Consider the following 19,626-nt stretch of genomic DNA (forward strand, 5'->3'; position numbering starts at 1 on the left):
CTGCCTCTGTATTCAATTCTGGTCGCTGTATCTTAAAAAATATATAGCATAACTAGAAAAGGTTCAGAGAAGAGAGACCAAGATGAGAAAAGGGATGGAACTCCTCATGTATGAGGAAAGACTAAACAGGTTAGTGCTCTTCATCATTTGGAAAAGAGATGGCTGAGGGTTGATAGGAACAAAGCTTGCAGTAGCCTGAGTAGTGTAGAACAGATACAAGTGGAGACATTTTTTACTCTATCAAAAATTATAAAGACTAGGGGGCACTCAGTGAAGTTGCAGGAAAATACTTTTAAAACCAATAGGAGGAAATATTTTTTCACTCAGCTATAGAATGCATTGCCAGAGGATGTTTAAGAGCGGTTAATGTAACTTGATAAAAAAGTTTGGACAAGTTCCTGGAGGAAAAGCCCATAGGCTGCTATTGAGAGACATAGGGGAAGCCACTGCTTGCATAGTTTTGATCCTTCAGTCTTATCTCTGAACTGCCCTGTCATTTCCAGTTGTCTTCCTACAAGCGAGAGAGTAGAAACTAGAATTGTCTGCTCATGTTTATTTTCCTTAAATTCAGTGCTTTTATTTGTGATTTGTGCTGCAGAGGATACCCTTGGGGGACAGCTCTGGTTACAGGAGATAGCAGTCTGCTTCCAAGGGATGTCTTCTTTGCAGTGTTTTTAATCTATTATTTTTCATTTTGTATTTGTATATATGTTTGTGTTTTTAGACTCCTGAGGCAGGCCTTCGTGGCCAAAATACGAATTGTGTCGCGCCATCTATAATTAATTTTCTTTTATATATGAGTTTGTGCTATCCTGACTTTTCTTGCAGAGCACTCACTTGGACAGTCTGAATTATTGGCTTCAGGACTCGGGGGGGCCGTTCCCTTGGGAACATAACTCACCCCCGATTCATCTGCTAATAGGTTGGAGTGCAGACCGCATGGCTCCGTAGCAGTGTATCCAGGATGGAGGCCGACTGTGTCCCTCCCTCCCTGTATTGCACACATAGGATCCGGTAGGGGTCAAAGTCTCAGGCCAGGATAATAAATGGGAATAACAGTAAAATAGCACATGTAAATGTAGTTCCCCTTAGTATCAGACATAAAGCAGGATTGATACAGTTATAAAGCTTATGCCTTTTCCTTTTTCTCTGCAGGGGTGGTTGATATGTGAAGAACAAACTTGTCAGAGCAGGACTCGTCGACTTCCTCTCAACTTTTCCCGAAATGGACCTATATGCCAGGTCTGCCTGAAGGCAACACTCAGAATGGAGGTATGCATACACTAATTATTTCTCTAGCGCTATACAGAGTCAAAGGAGCTTACAAACTAAACAGTTATATAGAATTAATAATATTTCTATTGTGTGAAAGTATCATTGACAGTGCTGTCAAAACGAATGGAAAACAGCAATGTTAGAAGTCTTCTTCAGTATCCAATTTCCCTAACCTTTTTTCCTTGTTGCATTTATAAGACAAATGTACAAGTGACCGAAGAGCCTACCGGAGTTAAAAATTGGAAATATGCTGATAAACTGACTTTAAAGGGCATCATTTCTTTCTCCTATTAAAGTGTGAATTTTCTAGCTTAGGGCTCCTTTTACTAAGCTGCGCTAGCGGTTTTAGCGCACGCTACACGCTAGCACCTCCATAGAGCTGGCGTTAGTATTTTTTGTGTAGCGCGGGGTTAGTGCGCGCTAAAAACGCTAGCGTAGCTTAGTAAAAGGAGGCCTTTGTATTCCATGAACCAAATCTCTCCAAACCTACAAACTTGGGCAGGTTGACAAATTGTAGCAAATCACCTGAAGTAGGTCGCTGTCTAGGCCTACCTCGGAATGGAGACTCCACACTCTATATACTGGTTTCAATAGGTATACAATTTTTAGCAAATCAGTAACAGCTTACAAGAATAAATCATTCAGCATATAATGTAACAGATGTGATCCTCAGGCCTGAGGGTCCTCTGATGTCTGTTCTAATTACTTCTGCTTATAGGCCTGGTTTTATACATTTCTTGGTGGTCAATACCACGTTAGCCTAAATCACATGGTACATCTTTATTGGTTATTTTTCTTATACGTCAATACATAAGTAGATTCATTTATTGGCTTATCTATTTGTGTCATCTTATACGTCTGTTCAGTTTGCCGTAAGGCCTAACTTTTTCCTGCAAATGCCCTTTTCCCTTTACCATATATGCAATTCCGAGTCCAAAATTCCTTCTCTGCTGTGGTAACACATGATATATCTTGCTAAATAATGTTCATGAGTACTCTGTTTTTCTGACCATGAGCTGTGTTCCTCTTTGCATAATATCCGGCCAGGTGCCATGCATCGGAGTTTAAGTCTTGTTTCTTACAAGTTTTTGCTTACCATAGCTAACTCAGAAACAGAATATTTCTCAATCACTATAGGCCAGCTGGCAAGTGGGTTATGAAATATCTTTTACAGTTAATATTCTGATTTATTAGAGCAAGAGGGAGGAGAGGGGGTTTTCTCCTGTGAGGTCTGGTTACTTCACCTTTATCCAAAGGACTTATCCTGCTTCACCTGTATCACACCAGGACTTCTTCTTCTTCGTCTCATCGCTCAACCATAGAAATTGCAAATGTATTAGTAATTAGTCCTTTATTTTTTAAAGTTAAGATTGGAGAGTTTTGTTTTGGTTTGGTTTTTAATTCTATTTATTTATATACCATTTACAACATAAGAAGTGCCATCTCCGGATCAGACCCATGGTCAATCAAGTCCGGCAATCCGCACACGCAAAGGCCCAGCCTGGCATAATTTTAGTCACCCATATCCCTCTATGCCTCTCGTAAGGAGATGTGCATCTAATTTGCTTTTGAATCCTAGAACAGTGGATTCCGTAATAACCTCCTCTGGGAGAGCAGTCCAGGTATCCACCACTCGCTGCGTGAAGCAGAACTTCCTGTCATTTGTCCTGGACTTGTCCCTTAGCTTCAGTCCATGTTCTCTTGTCTGTGTCACGTTTATATCCCGTGGTTTACATTCAGGTACTTTACTATATTTCCCTATCTATCCCGGTGGACTCAAACTCTACCTAGTGTACCTGGGGCAATGAGGGATTAAGTGACTTGCCCAGAGTGGCTAACATACTGACCATTTTTAATTATGGTCCCAGAGTTGACCTAGAAAACTACAGACTAGTAAACCTGGCATCATTGCCGGCCAAAAAAGTAGATAATAAACAGAATTAGTGAACATATACATTAATGTTTTTTGAAGGGGTGAATAAACATGTTGATAAAGGTGAGCCATTTGATAGTGTGTATCTGGATTTTCCAAAGACATATGACAAAAGACCTCAGGAATAGAAGCCAGAGTCTTCTTGTGGACTGAAAACAGGTTAAAAGATAGAAAATAGAGAGCAGGATTAAATGGTCAGTATTCTCAATGGAAAAGTATAAATGTGTGTATATTAGATTCTTGATATACTGCCTTTCTGTGCTACAACCAATGCGGTTTACATATTACATTTGAATACTTTCTCTGTCCTATTGAGTTCATAATCTAGGATTTTGTAGCTGGGTAGGTGGAGGGTTAAGTGACTCACTCAGGGTCACAAGGAGTAACATTGGAAATTGAATCCGCCCACTCCCCAGCTTTCAGCCCACTACACTAACCATTGAACTTCTCAGTTTCCCCAGTATTCCTGATGGACAAAGGCTTTTAAACATATTTATACATGCAAAGTCATGCATTTAGGCTGCAAAAACAAGAGGGAACAGTACAGTTTATGGGGTGAAGAACTAAGAGGACTTGGGTGTAATAGTATGTGATGATCTTAAAGTAGCCAAATAGGTTGAAAAGTCAACAGCGAAAACTAGAAGGATACTGGGGTGCATATGGAAAAAGTTAGGCACTAGGAAAAAGGAGGTATTGATGCCCCTGTATAAGACTGGTGAGACCTCATTTAGAATACTGTGTAGAATTCTGAAGATCACACCAACAGGGTGGAGTTGGTCCAGAAGAAGGCTACTAAAATGGTGCATGGTCTTCGTCATAAGGCATATGGGGATAGATTTAAAGATCTCAATATCTATACTTTGGAGGAAAGGCAGGAGAGGGGCAATAAAATAGAGACATTTAAATACCTACATGGCATAAATGTGCATGAGGCGAGTCTCTTTCATTTGAAAGGACTCTCTGTAATTAGAGGGCATAGAATGAAGTTAAGAGGTGATAGGCTCAGGAGTAATCGTGATAGATTCATGGAATAGTCTCTCAGTAGAGGTGGTGGAGACAGACTGTGTCTGACTTCAAGAAAGCATGGTACAGGCACATGGGGTGTCTTAAGGAAAGGGGGACATTGTGGATGGTCAGACTGGATGGGCCATTTGGCCTTTATTTGCCCTCATGTTTCTATGACCTGGAAACAGGAATAACAATTGATCTAATCAGTTTTGCTGATGACATAGCATTCTTGAACATTGTTAAATTGTAAGTGTTTTATCTGCTGTCATGCTAGAGGACCTTATGAGACTGGGCATCTAAATGGCAGATGACATTTAATGTGAAAAAGTGTAACGTGATATATGTAGGGAGGGGGAACCTAAATTCCAGTGCAATAAATGTGAAAGAGCAGAACCGAAACACCTTGCAGCCACATGCAGAAGAGAAAGACTGGTGGGAGGAGCCAGGGTAGCCTGTGATGTACACTGGAGGCGGAGTAAAAAACCTGCGGTTCTCTTCTGCAGCCCATGCAGGTAAAGGGAAATAGCCCTAAGGTATAGAACAGGGGTGGGCATACTTTTTGAGTTGGGGGCCACAATGAGTTCTTAAATTTGACAGAGGGGCCAGACCTGTCCCATCCCCACGAGCTCAGTCCCCATCTCTGTCCCATCCCCGCAAACCATCTGATCCCATCCACACAAGCTCAAATAGTCTTATACTGAACTTATTTTATTAAAGTATAACAAGAAACAATATTCTGTACAATTGCCATTTTATAAATCAAAGTTCTGGCTGCTGAACTAGAGAAAGAGATGTTCAGCTAGCAGGGCTTTGTTTATAAATGTTTGCCAACACTACTAATATACTACTTTATCCTATAGCAAATTAAAAGAAAATAGAAAAAAAAAAATTTCTACATTTATTGTCTGGTTTCTGTTTTCCTCATCTTCTCCACATTCAATTCCTTCCATCCACTGTCTGCCTTCTCTCTGCCTCTTCCATATGCTCTGATACTGTGCCTCTCCCTTCCATCTCTCCCTTCACCCACCTCCCATTGGTCTGGTGTCTCTCTCTTCCCCACTTCCCTTCAGCGTCTTCTCCCCACTCTTCTTCAGTGTCTTCTCCCCACGCTCTCTTCCCCAGTTCCCTTCAGCAGCGTCTTCTCCTCCTCTCTCTCTTCTCCAATTCCCTTCTGTTCGGTATTGACAGAAGAAAAACATGGAGAAGGACCGTGATTGGATAGCAAAGTTACACCTGAGAATGATACCGCACCGTGATCCTGGACTCAAATCTATCACTCTCAAATCATTACATTACATTAGTGATTTCTATTCCGCTTGTACCTTGCGGTTCTAAGCGGATTACATTAGAAGATGGCTGGTCATTTCCAGGCGATGACAATACAATACTTTACTTTACATTACTTTACAAACTTTGCATACCTTACTTTACATAACTTTACATACATTACTTTACACAGATTTACGTAGGTTTACTTTGCATTACTTTACATTGCCTTACAGTACTTACATAACTTTACATTACATTATTTTACATAGCATAACTTTACATTACAGAAAGCTAGATTCAGTTTATAAGTAGAGGTATCGGATGTTTTGAGATATTTAGTGGTTACAATGTTTCCGGGTATGTATTGAAGTATCATCATAGAGACTTGATTAGATGTTGCCTGAAAGGGAGGAATTGCAAGGAAAGTGCGGTAGGGATAGGAAATGAGGGGAGATTAGGTTGTTGGGATGTGTTTTTTGAATAGTATGGTTTTGATATCTTTTCGGAACGCTTTATAGTCAGTAGTTGTGATCAGCAGCTTGGAGATGGTGGGGTCAAGTTTCGCTGCCTGTGTAGCAAGTAGGTTGTCATATAGTTTTTTGCGTCTAGTGCCTTTGAGTGGGGGGTAGGTGAACGGGATCTGGGTTCTCCTTATTCTGGGTGAAAGGTTTCGGTGTAGGCGGTTGTTTAGGTAGATAGGTGCAGTTCCGTTTAGTACTTTGAATAGTAGACAGTATAGTTTGAATTGGGTTCTTGCTCGAATCGGTAGCCAGTGAGAGTCTAGATAGGCATTGGTGATGTGATCATATTTTCCTAGTGAATAGATGAGTCTGAGAGCTGTGTTCTGTATCAAACTTAGTGTCTTCATCCTTCTACTACCTCCATCAACTGAAGTGCATCCATCCCTATTTTTCAGAAACCGATTTTGTCCAACTATTGCATGCGTTTGTATTATCCCGCTTAGACTATTGCAATGCCCTACTAGTGGACTTACCCACAAAAACCCTCTCCCGCCTTCAAGGTGTACAAAATGCAGTCATTCGTCTCCTGAAAAACCTAGGCTTCCGAGACCGTGTCACCCCAGCACTAACATACATGCATTGGTTGCCTATCCAAAAACGCTGCACCTTTAAAGCCTTGATCCTAGCCTTCAAGACCTTCCACAAGCTGACACCGAACTACATGACATCAAAACTACAAATTTACGTCCCAAACAGATCACTGAGATCTCAAACAGAGAGACAGCTCACGCTCTTATTCACAGTTTATACCCAGATTCTGGCACATCATCAACACATCCATTAGATCACTAGACAATCTATGGAACTTCAGGAAGGCCTTGAAATCCTTCCTCTTCACAAATCCAGCTCCTTAATGTCCAACGCTACTCACGAGCTCCATAATGACCGGTGATACTCACGGGACCTAAACTGCCAACCACCAATCATGAACTTGCTTAAAACACTAAAACTTTAGTACAGTTATGTTCTGTTCTGTTAGTACAATGAATGCTGTCCTAAATTTATACTATGCCATGTAATATCTTCTACGAATGCCGCAAATTCTTCTAAGCTATGTCTGCCAAAAATGTCTTTCAATAATTTTGTCCTTCTATACTGTGAATGTACCTTTGTAACCCATTCTGGGCTCCTTTGGGAGGACAGGCTAAATAAATAAATAACAGCCAAGTGGGTAGAAGTTCCATCTTCTCTTTTCCTTTCCCCAGGCCCCCTCATTTCAGTCGCTTGGATATCTGTCTTTACATAGACAACTACTCCTCTACCTTTTCAACCATTTCTGTTCTTCCTGAAGAGATTATAGCCTGGTGTGTTGGCATCCCATGCATAGGAGTCAGTGAATCATGTCTCAGGGATAGCAACAATATCCAAGTCTGCCTCTATCATCAGGGCTTATAGATCCCGATTTTTGTTGCTTAGACTCTGGGCGTTTGTGGTCATTGCTTTCCAGCTACTATTCAACAATCTCATTTTTTGTATAGTTTTCAATTTCAGTTCATTTTTCCTTTTGCATCGCTAGGAAGTGAATTGCTAATATTGTTCTTTTCATTGCTATCTTTATTATCGTCAAATCTTGTCTTGTGCTGGGGGTGGCCACCGGAAGTAACCTTAATACATTGGACTGCGGGAGAAGAGACTCTCAAACAATTCTTTCAGTACATATCATCCTATAATCAAATTCAAAATGACTATTCCCCAGGGAAAGTTAATTTTCTAGACACCACAGTCGCTATCAACAATGGTTACATATAAACATCTCTCACAGTACTTTACTTTTCACATTTCCTTCTCCCAAAGGATGCAGATTCAAAAGATTCCTCAACAGGACATTCTCCTTTCAAGCAGGGACATGGATCAACACCTTGAGCAAACTAATCCTGAACGCACCCACATACCATTCATTTAGAAAATAACTAAAAACCCACTTATTCGGCAAATTTATCTGATCCTTCAATCCCACTCTTCTCTTACCTCTTCTTACTAGCCCCCTGTTTCCACCGTACCACCCCGGTCACTCAACTGTCTCCCAATTCTTTCTGATCTGATGTAACCTCACTGTCCTTACAGCATCTCTTGTTGTATACTGTCGTGAACTGAAAAGGTATGATGGGATATAAATAAAGCTAAATAAATAAAAAATATTTGTCAACATTTGCTTTTTTCTGAACTGAAGAAGCTCATCATTAGAGAATGATACGTTGGCTATTACCTGCGGCTAGCTGTAGGTAACCCGCCAAAACGGTGGGGGGGAAGGGAAAGTGCTCACTGTGGGCACGGGGACAAGGCCATCCACTGCCCCGTGGAGCAGTGAATGGCCTTGTCCTCGCAGATAAGGGAGGGAATGCGCACGGCCCCCCTCCTTCCTACCTACCGGCCAAATCTATCTCCCTCCCTCCCCCTTACCTTTGCGGCGCATTAGTTTCCAAAGTAACTTGCTCAAGCCGGCCGAGCCTGCCTGCAGATGCTGAAGGGAAAAAATGGGGAAGACAGAGTGGGGAGAAGACGCTGAAGGGAAAAAATGGGAAGACAGAGTGGGGAGAAGATGCTGAAGGGAAATGGGGAAGACAGAGTGGGGAGAAGGCGCTGAAGGGAAATGGGAGAGAGTGGGGAGAAGACACTGGAAGGGAAGAAGATGGGTGCCAGACTAATTTAGGGGGGGGTGAAGGGAGACACACAGTAACAGAGCAAATGGAAGACGCAGAGAGAAGACAGAATTGAAGGAAGGAAGGAATTGAATGAGAAGATGAGGAAAGCAGAAACCAGACAACAAAGGTAGAAAAAAAAATTCTATTTATTTATTTTTTTATTTTTCTGCTTTTGGATAAAGTAGTATATTAGTTGTGTTGATAAAAATTTATAAACAAAGCCCTGCCAGCTGAACATCTTTTTCAGCAGCCAGAACTTTGATTTATAAGGAAGGAATAAGCTAAATATTGCAGTACTGAGGCTTGTATGGATGCTGTGGGGATAGTAGTCATGGGGACGGGGCGTGGACAGTGTTCGCGGGGACAGGGCAGTGGCAGGGACAAATATTTTCCCCATGTCATTCTCTATTCATCATAAAATGCATTGAGTTAGTCCAATAAAAAAATTATCACTTTATTTCCTTTGTTTTTTGTTTTATTTCTTTAAACTCCCAACAGAAAACCCTTCTTTACCAAGAGCTCTCAGCATTTCTCCAGCTCAGTGCCATAGAACAAGTTCCTCTGCAGGAGAGGGGCCGAGTGTTCTACTTCAAGTATTTCCTTATACCGAAGAAAACTGGAAGCATCCGTCCAATACTAGATCTCTGAGCTCTCAACAAATACTTAGTGAAAGAGAAGTTTCCTATGATTTCTTTGGGAACCTTTCTGCCTCTTTTGGAGAAAAATGAGTAGCTCTGCTCTATAGATCTCAAGAAAGTGTACACCCATATTTCCATTCTCCCTGCTCAAAGGAAACACCTCCAATTTTGTCTTTAAACACACTTCCAGTACAAGGTGCTTCCATTTGGTCTAGCTTCTGCATCCAGAGTTTTTATAAAGTGTTTAATAGTGGTTTGGGCACACTTTCCATGTGTTCCTTTACCTACACGACTGGTTGATCAAGGACTCCATGCCTCAACTAGCTCACTGAACATTGCATGCAACAGTTCATCTTTTGGAGCTTCTAGGATTCAAGATCAGTTATCAGAAATCCCAACTTGAGCCCACTCACAGTGGAGTTTATTTGAGCCCTCTTGGATACAACGCAAACTCGAGCTTTCCTTCCAGAGTAAAGAGTGTATACGATAATTCAACTTTGCCAGGAAGTCTCCTCATTGCACTATTTCTTTTTAAAGATGCATTCCAAGTCTAAACTGTCCTTGTAAGGACTTTTTAAACTTTATAGTCCATTACCTATGACTAACACGTTGTCTCCCCTTCCATAAGAACAAAAGCAATGCCTCTGCCGGGTCAGACCAGAGGTCCATCGTGCCCAGCAGTCCGCTCGCGCGGCAGCCCAACAGGTCCAGGACCTGTGTAGTAGTCTTCTATCTGTACCCCTCTATCCCCTTTTCCAACAGGAAATTGTCCAATCCTTTCTTGAACCCCAGTACCATACTCTGCCCTATTACACTCTCTGGAAGCGCATTCCAGGTGTCCACCACACGTTGGGTAAAGAAGAACTTCCTAGCATTCATTTTGAATCTGTCCCCTTTCAACTTTTCTGAATGCCCTCTTGTTCTTTTATTATTCGAAAGTTTGAAGAATCTGTCCCTCTCCACTCTCTCTATGCCCTTCATGATCTTATAAGTCTCTATCATATCCCCTCTTCTCCAAGGAAAAGAGACCCAGTTTCTCCAATCTCTCAGCATATGAAAGGTTTTCCATCCCCTTTATCAGACGCGTCGCTCTCCTCTGAACCCTCTTAAGTAACGCCATGTCCTTCTTAAGGTACGGCAACCAATATTGGACGCAGTACTCCAGATGCGGACGCACCATCGCCCGATACAATGGCAGGATAACTTCTTTTGTTCTGGTTGTTCTGGTTCTTCTTGATTAATCCTAGCATTCTGTTTGCCTTCTTAGCGGCCGCTGCGCACTGTGCCGTCGGCTTCATTGTCATGTCCACCATTACTCCCAAGTCCCTTTCTTGGGTACTCTCATTTAATAACATCCATCCCATCGTATAGTTGTACCTCGGGTTTCTGTTTCCCACATGTAATACTTTACATTTCTCAACGTTGAACTTCATCTGCCTTCTCGTCGCCCATTCCCCTAGTTTGTTCAAGTCCCTTTGCAATTCTTCACAGTTCTCTTTAGTCCGAGTTCCTTTTAAGTTTTCCATCTACCTTCTCTTTTCTCCCCTCTCCCCCTTGTACCAGTTTGTTTATTTTTATGTTGTTGTCTGTCTTGTTGTCTTGAACTGATGTTTTGTTAGTTTAGCCTATTTTGGCTTACTATTTCTTTCCCTTTTGATTTTATTGTACAACCACCTTGAAATGTATGAAAAGGTGGTATAACAAATTTTTAATAAACTTAGAAACTTCTGCAAGGCAAATGCTACGACTCCTCAGCCACATGGTCTCCACAGTACATGTAACTTCATTTGCCCATCTTAGAGAACCTCAATGGACATTATTGACTCAGTGGTTCCTAGTGACAGATCCTCTATCTCACCAAATCCAGTGACCTCACAGATCCATCAGTTTCTTCAATGGTGGATGTCTCCAACCCATCTCTCCAGAGGTCTTCTCTTCCAGACACCACCGCACCAAAAGGTTTTACCAACCAAAGCATCTCTAATTGGATGAGGAGCTCACTTCGACAGACTCCATACTCAAGGCTCTTGGAGTCCGGCGAAAGCACAACTCCGGGTCAATCTCCTCAAGTTTCAAGCAATTTGAAATGCTCTAATCACATTCCAGAACCATCTCCTAAATCAAGTAGTACTCATTCACACAGACAAGCAAGGAGGGTGTAGGTTCTCTGCCTTTATGCCAGGATGTCATTCACATCTGGTTCTGGACAATAACCTTGCAATATTTTCCTGATATCAGTATATTTAGTGGGAAAACAAAATGTCTTAGTGGACAATTTGAGCAGAATTCTCCAACCAAACGAGTGGTCGTTCAACACAGCTATTGTACACCAAATGTTTGCTTCCTGGGGGACCTCGGAAATAGACCTATTTGCTACTTCCTACAATCACAAGCTTCCTCTCTACTACTCCAGACTACTCTCCCGATCGCCTGAAATTTAATGTTTTTCTGCTGAACTGATGAAATAGATTCATGTATACTTTTCCTCCTATTCCTCTGCTCAGGAAAACTCTACTCAAACTTTGCCAAGAACTAGCCACCATATTACTGATAGCTCTTCGGTGGTCACGTCAACCTTGGGTCTTCGGTGGCCACGTCAACCGTGGCTGCCTCTATTCATTCACCACCAATCACACTTCACATCTTTCCCACGTTGCTAACACAGAACAAAGGTTCTCTTCTACATCCCAATCCACTTTACATAATGTTCTACCACTACAAAATGATTCTTTGCACTCATCCTAAGTTCCTTCCAAAAGTCAGCTGAGCATTTTTACATCAGCCAGTCCATAATTCATTTAGTCCACTTTCTGTAGCCACATGCTCTCCAGGGTAAGGCTGCTCTCCATACTTTGTATTGTAAGTGTGCTTTTGCTGCAAATAACTAAACCTTACAGATCATCTCCTCAACTGTTCTTGTCATTTGATCCAAATTTTATGGTTTGGCCCTAAAACAGAAATGCTACCCTCTACAGCAGCTCTGTACAAGATATGGCCCGTGGGCCACATGCAGCCCAAAACAGCTCTCCCTACCGACAGTCTTCCTCGGCTTCCCCCTTTTAAAGCTAATTATGGCAGCCTGCAGAGCGAGCTTAGCAGGCTGCCGTCAGTCTCCGCAGTACATTCCCTCTGCTGCGGTCCCATCCCTGACATCAGAGGAGGGGCGGGACCACGGCAGAGAGAACGTGCTGCGGAGACTGACGGCAGCCTGCTAGGTTCACTCTGCAGGCTACCGTAATTAGCTTAGCAGCGGGGGAAGCAGGGGAGTTAAGGCCCCGCCCGTCATGAGGGCCCCAGCGGGATGCTGTATCTGGACATGGGAGAGAGAAAAGGACTTTGAGGAGGGGCGGGAAAACAGACTTGAAGACAGAGCCCTTCAATAACTTGCAGGTCGCAGCCAATGTGAGTCTGTCCGTGCAGGAGTCCAAGTCCACCACTGCCATACCTCTGCAGCGCCTCAGGCAGTGTTTCCGCTCCCTATGCCACCCATGTAGTCCTGGGCACCACTCAAAGAAACCTGTTAGTTTTCAGGAAGACCTCATGCTTGTACATCTCCCCAAAGACGCCCTCACACAGCTTCTTGAGGCCCACACGCGTCTTTAGCTGTGACAGGGCAGATACTGGACTAGAGGGGGGAGAGAGGGAAGGTCTCAAAATGTTAGCAGAAGAAAGATATATATAGAGAGAGAAACCTGAAAAAAATGGGAGGCAGAAGAGAGGGGGGGCAAATGTTGGACTTGGGGGTATATAGAGTGAAGAGAGAGAGACTGCAGAGAGGTGGAAAGATTCAGGACCAGGGAGGAAGGAAGGAGAAAGAGGCAGAGAAAGAACTGGAAGAAAGGAGAACAAATGCTAGACATGGGTAGGTGGGGTTGTAAGCAGAAGAAAGACAAAGAGAGAGGCCTGGACCAAAGGGGAAAGACAGGAGGCAGATGCTGGGCTATGGGAGGTGCAGACAGAGGGGGGAGATACCCTGAGGAAGAACAGAGAGATGGAAGATCATAACAGAGGAGGGAGAGAGAGGAAGACCTGGAACAAAGGTAATTGTAGTAGGTACAAAGGAGAAATGACAGTGGATCTGGGGAGTGTAAATAGAGGGAAAAGAGATAGAGACCTGGGTCCAAAGGGGATAGGACTGGATTGTGAAAGAAATATTGGATGCACAGTCAGAAGGAAGTCCAAATAATTAAATCACCAGACAAAAAAAGATAGAAAAAATTATTTTATTTTCAATTTAGTGATCGAAATGTGTGAGTTTTGAGAATTTATATCTGCTGTGTGTATATGAAAAATGAAAGGAAAAAATTGCATTACAATTAGTAAAGGGGGCAGGATCAGGGGCAGAGCTTGAGAGGATTTAGGGCGGAGCTTGGGAGGGTTGTGGTTGGGGGTACTTTGCCTACAGCAGTGTTTCTCAACTACTTCATGCTATCAGCCACCGTCAGTGCCTCTCCTTCTCTCCTGCCCTCTTCCCTGCTGGCACCTCCTACTGGCTTCTCAGGGCCCGTCTGGAAGGCCTCTGTGCATGTGCAGATGTCAACGTAATGTCACGCATGCATGTGATGTCATCATGGCAATGTCCACGCTCTTCCAGGTGCCTCAAGCCGTGGCCACTATCTGTGGCCCTCGCTACATTTTCTGACTTTGTTTCGGCCCCAGATCATTTTTGAGTTGTGCAAAACTGCTCTCCATAGTATTAGCTTCAGGTGTTTCATTGTAAATTGAATTTACATTTAAAATCCTGGGCTTTATCTTGGATTCTACACTTTCCCTCTCTTCTCAAGTTAGCCATGTAATGAAAAAATGTTTTCTCAGCCTTAGGATGCTTAGATGGGTTCACCATTTATTTTTCCAACAACATTTTACTGTTTTGGTTCAGGCAGTTATCACAATTAGACTATGCTAATTCACATTACGTTTGTTTGAACAAATGTAACCTGAAAAGGTTACAGCTTATTCAAAACACTGCGGCAAAACTGATATTTGGTAAGCATAAATACGGTCATGTCACCCCTTTATTTAAGCCGAACAATAATTGGGAAATATACAATGTTACTCTGTGAATAACTAAAATTAGTATACTACTGTGTTTCACAGATATTATAACTATATATTCTTATCCTTTCATACTTTTATATAAAAGATTTTTATATAAAAGATTTTTTTGGTGATGTGCTCAGACCTGTAACCCAATAAATAGTGTAGTCACTGTATTGAGTTTAACAAGGGGACCATCATTGCAATCACCTGTCCCCGACCCTCCCTGTAGAATTTAAACTTATTCAGATTCTATAATAGTACTTATCTGAATGGAGAGGTATTTGTTGTTAAACTTGAGCTGGTTAAATCTCAATGGTGACTGTGTTGAAAACAAATAAAGTGATGCTTAAAATCCAATGGTGATAATTTATGTAGTCATCAATCCCCGTCCCCCCGACTCGAGTTTTGTATTCTTCGTCGGGGAGGGACACTGAAAATCTAAATCTAAATCAAAATCAAATTCAAAACATGGTCATTATATTAGTTTACTTAGCAATTATTTTATAAGATCTAAGCTTATTCTTATCTCAATATTATTACTATTCTTAATTAACTTGTTTAAATACCTGTTACTGGCTGACTGAGACCAGACACGTTCAAAATCTCCTGGCCATCTGTGAAGCTCTGCTGGAACTATGCGCTTTTAAAGGAAGCTAAGCAGGGAAAAAGGGGGTTGTTCCTGTTAGACCCCGGATGTGAACAGCGTCAGGGAAATACTACTATATAACTAGCCACTCGATATCCACATTCAAACCTGTTGGTTGTAGGGTCTGCCAATTATATATGAACCGCTGTTCTTTTTGAATAAGCATTTTGGATATGTCCCCTTCAGAGTTGTGAATTTGTATTAGCACAGTGTATTCAAGATCTTCCAATGCATGTGATTTTTCCAACCAATGAGATACCAGGGGGGCGGTGACACGGTTTTTTCTTATGTTGCTCAGATGTTCTATGATTCGTGTTTTAATCATGCGAATCGTTCGGCCTATATATAATTTTTTACAGGGACACTGTATACAATAAACCACCTTCTTAGATTCACAATTTGTGCCTGTATTTAATTTAAAGTGTCGTCCTTCCGACCCTGGTATCTCAATGTAATTCGTATCAGATATATAACGGCAGACACTGCATTTACCACAAGGCTTATGGGGAAGCTTATTTCTAGTATCATAATGATTTAAATTATGCTTTAACTGTTCACCTAAGTTTTTTGCTCTAGAAAAGGCAAATTTGGGCTGATTAAAACACGAATCATAGAACATCTGAGCAACATAAGAAAAAACCGTGTCACCGCCCCCCTGGTATCTCATTGGTTGGAAAAATCACATGCATTGGAAGATCTTGAATACACTGTGCTAATACAAATTCACAACTCTGAAGGGGACATATCCAAAATGCTTATTCAAAAAGAACAGCGGTTCATATATAATTGGCAGACCCTACAACCAACAGGTTTGAATGTGGATATCGAGTGGCTAGTTATATAGTAGTATTTCCCTGACGCTGTTCACATCCGGGGTCTAACAGGAACAACCCCCTTTTTCCCTGCTTAGCTTCCTTTAAAAGCGCATAGTTCCAGCAGAGCTTCACAGATGGCCAGGAGATTTTGAACGTGTCTGGTCTCAGTCAGCCAGTAACAGGTATTTAAACAAGTTAATTAAGAATAGTAATAATATTGAGATAAGAATAAGCTTAGATCTTATAAAATAATTGCTAAGTAAACTAATATAATGACCATGTTTTGAATTTGATTTTGATTTAGATTTAGATTTTCAGTGTCCCTCCCCGACGAAGAATACAAAACTCGAGTCGGGGGGACGGGGATTGATGACTACATAAATTATCACCATTGGATTTTAAGCATCACTTTATTTGTTTTCAACACAGTCACCATTGAGATTTAACCAGCTCAAGTTTAACAACAAATACCTCTCCATTCAGATAAGTACTATTATAGAATCTGAATAAGTTTAAATTCTACAGGGAGGGTCGGGGACAGGTGATTGCAATGATGGTCCCCTTGTTAAACTCAATACAGTGACTACACTATTTATTGGGTTACAGGTCTGAGCACATCACCAAAAAAATCTTTTATATAAAAATCTTTTATATAAAAGTATGAAAGGATAAGAATATATAGTTATAATATCTGTGAAACACAGTAGTATACCCCTTTATTTAAGGCACTTCATTGGCTTCCTGTCTTCTGGAGAATTCAATTTAAATGTACTTTGTGTGATATTTAAAATCTTGTATGGGATTTTTTTCCCCTTTACTTCCTGTCTTTTTCAATTCCTTCTCACCATCTAACTCCAGAAGTATTTAGAAATACAAACTTGGTTTTCCTGTCGTTAAGAACATCAAAACTATATCCAATTTCTGTCGATCTTTTGCCTTCTCATTTGTAAAAATTTGGAATGAGCTTCTTTCGGTAATTAGATTACTCTCTCAATTGCCAAACTTTTGGAAAATGTTAAAAACCCCATGCAGAACTTACACACTAAATGGTGAGACCTTGGCTAGGACCACGGTGGAACGTGATTTAGGGGTGATCATTAGCGATGACATGAAGGCTGCCAATCAAGTGGAGAAGGCTTCCTCCAAGGCAAGACAAATGATGGGTTGTAACCGTAGGGGTTTTGTCAGATGTACAGATCTATGGTGAGACCTCATTTGGAGTATTGTGTTCAATTCTGGAGACCACACTACCGGAAAGATGTGCTGCGAATTGAGTCGGTTCAGCAAATGGCCACCAAGATGGTCTCGGGGCTCAGGGATCTCACGTATGAAGAAAGGCTAAATAAATTGCAGCTGTATTCACTTGAGGAATGAAGAGAGAGGGGAGACATGATTGAGACGTTTAAGTATGTTACGGGCCGTATCGAGGTGGAAGATGATATCTTCTGTCCTATAGGACCCTCGACCACAAGAAGGCATCCGCTGAAAATCAGGGGAGGGAAGTTTCATGGTGATTCCAGGAAGTACTTCTTCACAGAAAGGGTGGTCGATCATTGGAACAGTCTACCTCTGCAGGTGATTGAGGCCAATAGAGTGTCAGATTTTAAGAGAAAATGGGATATTCACGTGGGATCTCTAGGGGAGTAAAGTCAGGGGGGTGGGTCATTGGAGTGGGCAGACTTGATGGGCTATGGCCCTTTTCTGCCGTCATATTCTATGTTTCTATGTTTATTTCAGAAATCTTTGATAGATTCATCTGTTCCAAGTTAATGGTTGGAGTACAGATTATCTTTCATTCTCTACTTGATTTAAGGAAATCTTATTAACCGAGTCGAGCCCTTTTTTGAGGAATGAATTCGTATATAAAATTAAAGATTGGATTGGGAACTCCTGTCTCCAAGAGAACCATCTCTACATGGACTACTGCTTCTAAACTAAAACTTAGTTTTATAGACCGAATAATACATAATACATAAACTTGACAAGGAAAAGTAGACTGGATGATCTTGGGGCTCAAGGGTCTCTTGTATGAAGAGAGACTGAACAAATTGCAGCTCTACACTCTCGAGGAACGTAGGGAGAGGGGAGACATGATCGAAACATTTAAGTACCTCACGGGACGTGTCGAAGTGGAAGATGATATTTTCTTTCTCAAGGGATCCTCGGCCACAAGAGGGCACCCGCTCAAACTCGGGGGCGGAAAATTTCATGGCAACACCAGAAAGTATTTCTTCACAGAGAGAGTGATTGATCATTGGAACAAGCTTCCAGTGCAGGTGATCGAGGCAGACAGCGTGCCAGACTTTAAGAATAAATGGGATACCCATGTGGGATCCCTACGAGGGTCAAGATAAGAAAATTGGGTCATTAGGGCATAGACAGGGGGTGGGTAAGCAGAGTGGGCAGACTTGATGGGCTGTAGCCCTTTTCTGACGTCATCTTCTATGTTTCTATGACTGATATAGTTAATTTCCAAATGTTTAGCAAACAAAAAAGTTTTCAGAACTTTCCAGATAAAGCAAAAGAACCTAAACTTCTTAATGTAAGCGGTAAAGCATTTCAGAATTTGGTTAATTTAAAAGCAAAAGAATGACTAAATCTCTTAAAGGTTCTATTTTTACCATGGAGAGAGAGAAATGTAAGTTTTAATTTTTGAGAACTTCTGGCAAGATGAGATCTATGAACATTCCAGTCTAAAGGAATCAAAGTAGTGAAAATGCCAAATAAGATCTTAAATGCATACAGTATAAGGTACGGGCATTGGCAACTTCACCTATGCTCCATTCCCATTGAAGATATCTGTAAAGTAGCCACTTGGTCCTCAGTACACACCTTTGCGACCCATTATTGTTTGAAAAGCTTCTCCTTGAAGGACAGCCGGTTCAACCGAGCAGTTCTACAAAATTTATTCAACTTTTAACCACCAACTTCCTCTAATCCTGTAGGTTTTGCAGGCTCATGCTAATATTAAAGACTCAGAGACATGATCCTGGCAGCATGAGAATCCCATCTGTAAGATTACTCTGCCTCCTTGTCCTGGGATAATGTGCGGCGGCAGCCAAAAAAGCAAACAAGATGCTAGGAATTATTAAAAAAGAAATGGTTAATAAGACTAAGAATGTTATAATGCCTCTGTATCGCTCCATGGTGCAACCTCACCTGGAGCAATTCTGGTCTCTTTATCTCAAGAAAGATATAGTGGCACTAGAAAAAAACATAACATAGTTACATAGTAGGTGACGGCAGATAAAGACCTGAATGGTCCATCTAGTCTGCCCAACCTGATTCAATCTAAAAATTTGTTGGTTCTTTTTTTTTCCTTCTTCTTAGCTATTTCTGGGCAAGAATCCAAAGCTCTTCCCGGTACTGTTCTTAGGTTCCAACTACTGAAGTCGCCGTCAAAGCTCACACTAGTCTATCTACACTCTCCCAGCCATTGAAGGCCTCCCCAGACCATCCTCCACCAAACGGCCACTCAAAAGAGTCCAGAGAAGAGCAACTAAAATGGTTAATGGGGCTGGAGGAGTTGCCGTACAGTGAGAGATTGGAGAAAGTGGGCCTCTTCTCCCTTGAAAAGAGGAATCTGAGAGGGGACATGATCGAAACGTTCAAGATAATAAAGGGAATAGACTTAATAGATAAAGACAAGTTGTTCACCCTCTCCAAGTGGTAGAAAACTGCAACGCTCTTCCGGAGTCTGTTATAGGGGAAAACACCCTCCAGGGATTCAAGACAAAGTTGGACAAGATCCTGCTAAACTGGAACGTACACAGGTAAAGCTGGAATCATTTAGAGCACTGATCTTTGACCAGGGGGCCGCCGCGTTAACGGACTGCTGG

The 19,626-nt window shown here is 41.7% G+C and overlaps 1 protein-coding gene across 4 annotated transcripts in view; it reads left to right on the forward strand.

Annotated features, from left to right (window-relative positions):
- The window catches only part of POLA1 (DNA polymerase alpha 1, catalytic subunit), an 874,681-nt gene that overhangs the window by 668,669 nt on the left and 186,386 nt on the right, over nucleotides 1–19,626 (forward strand). For all 4 annotated transcript variants that reach the window (XM_033948024.1, XM_033948022.1, XM_033948023.1 and 1 more), the window contains exon 35: nucleotides 1,156–1,272. In XM_033948024.1, the coding sequence (XP_033803915.1) occupies nucleotides 1,156–1,272 (117 nt within the window). The remainder of the gene's footprint in view (nucleotides 1–1,155; nucleotides 1,273–19,626) is intronic.

Source organism: Geotrypetes seraphini, chromosome 6 (assembly GCF_902459505.1).
Source record: "Geotrypetes seraphini chromosome 6, aGeoSer1.1, whole genome shotgun sequence".
In the NCBI taxonomy this organism is placed as follows: Eukaryota; Metazoa; Chordata; class Amphibia; order Gymnophiona; family Dermophiidae; genus Geotrypetes; species Geotrypetes seraphini.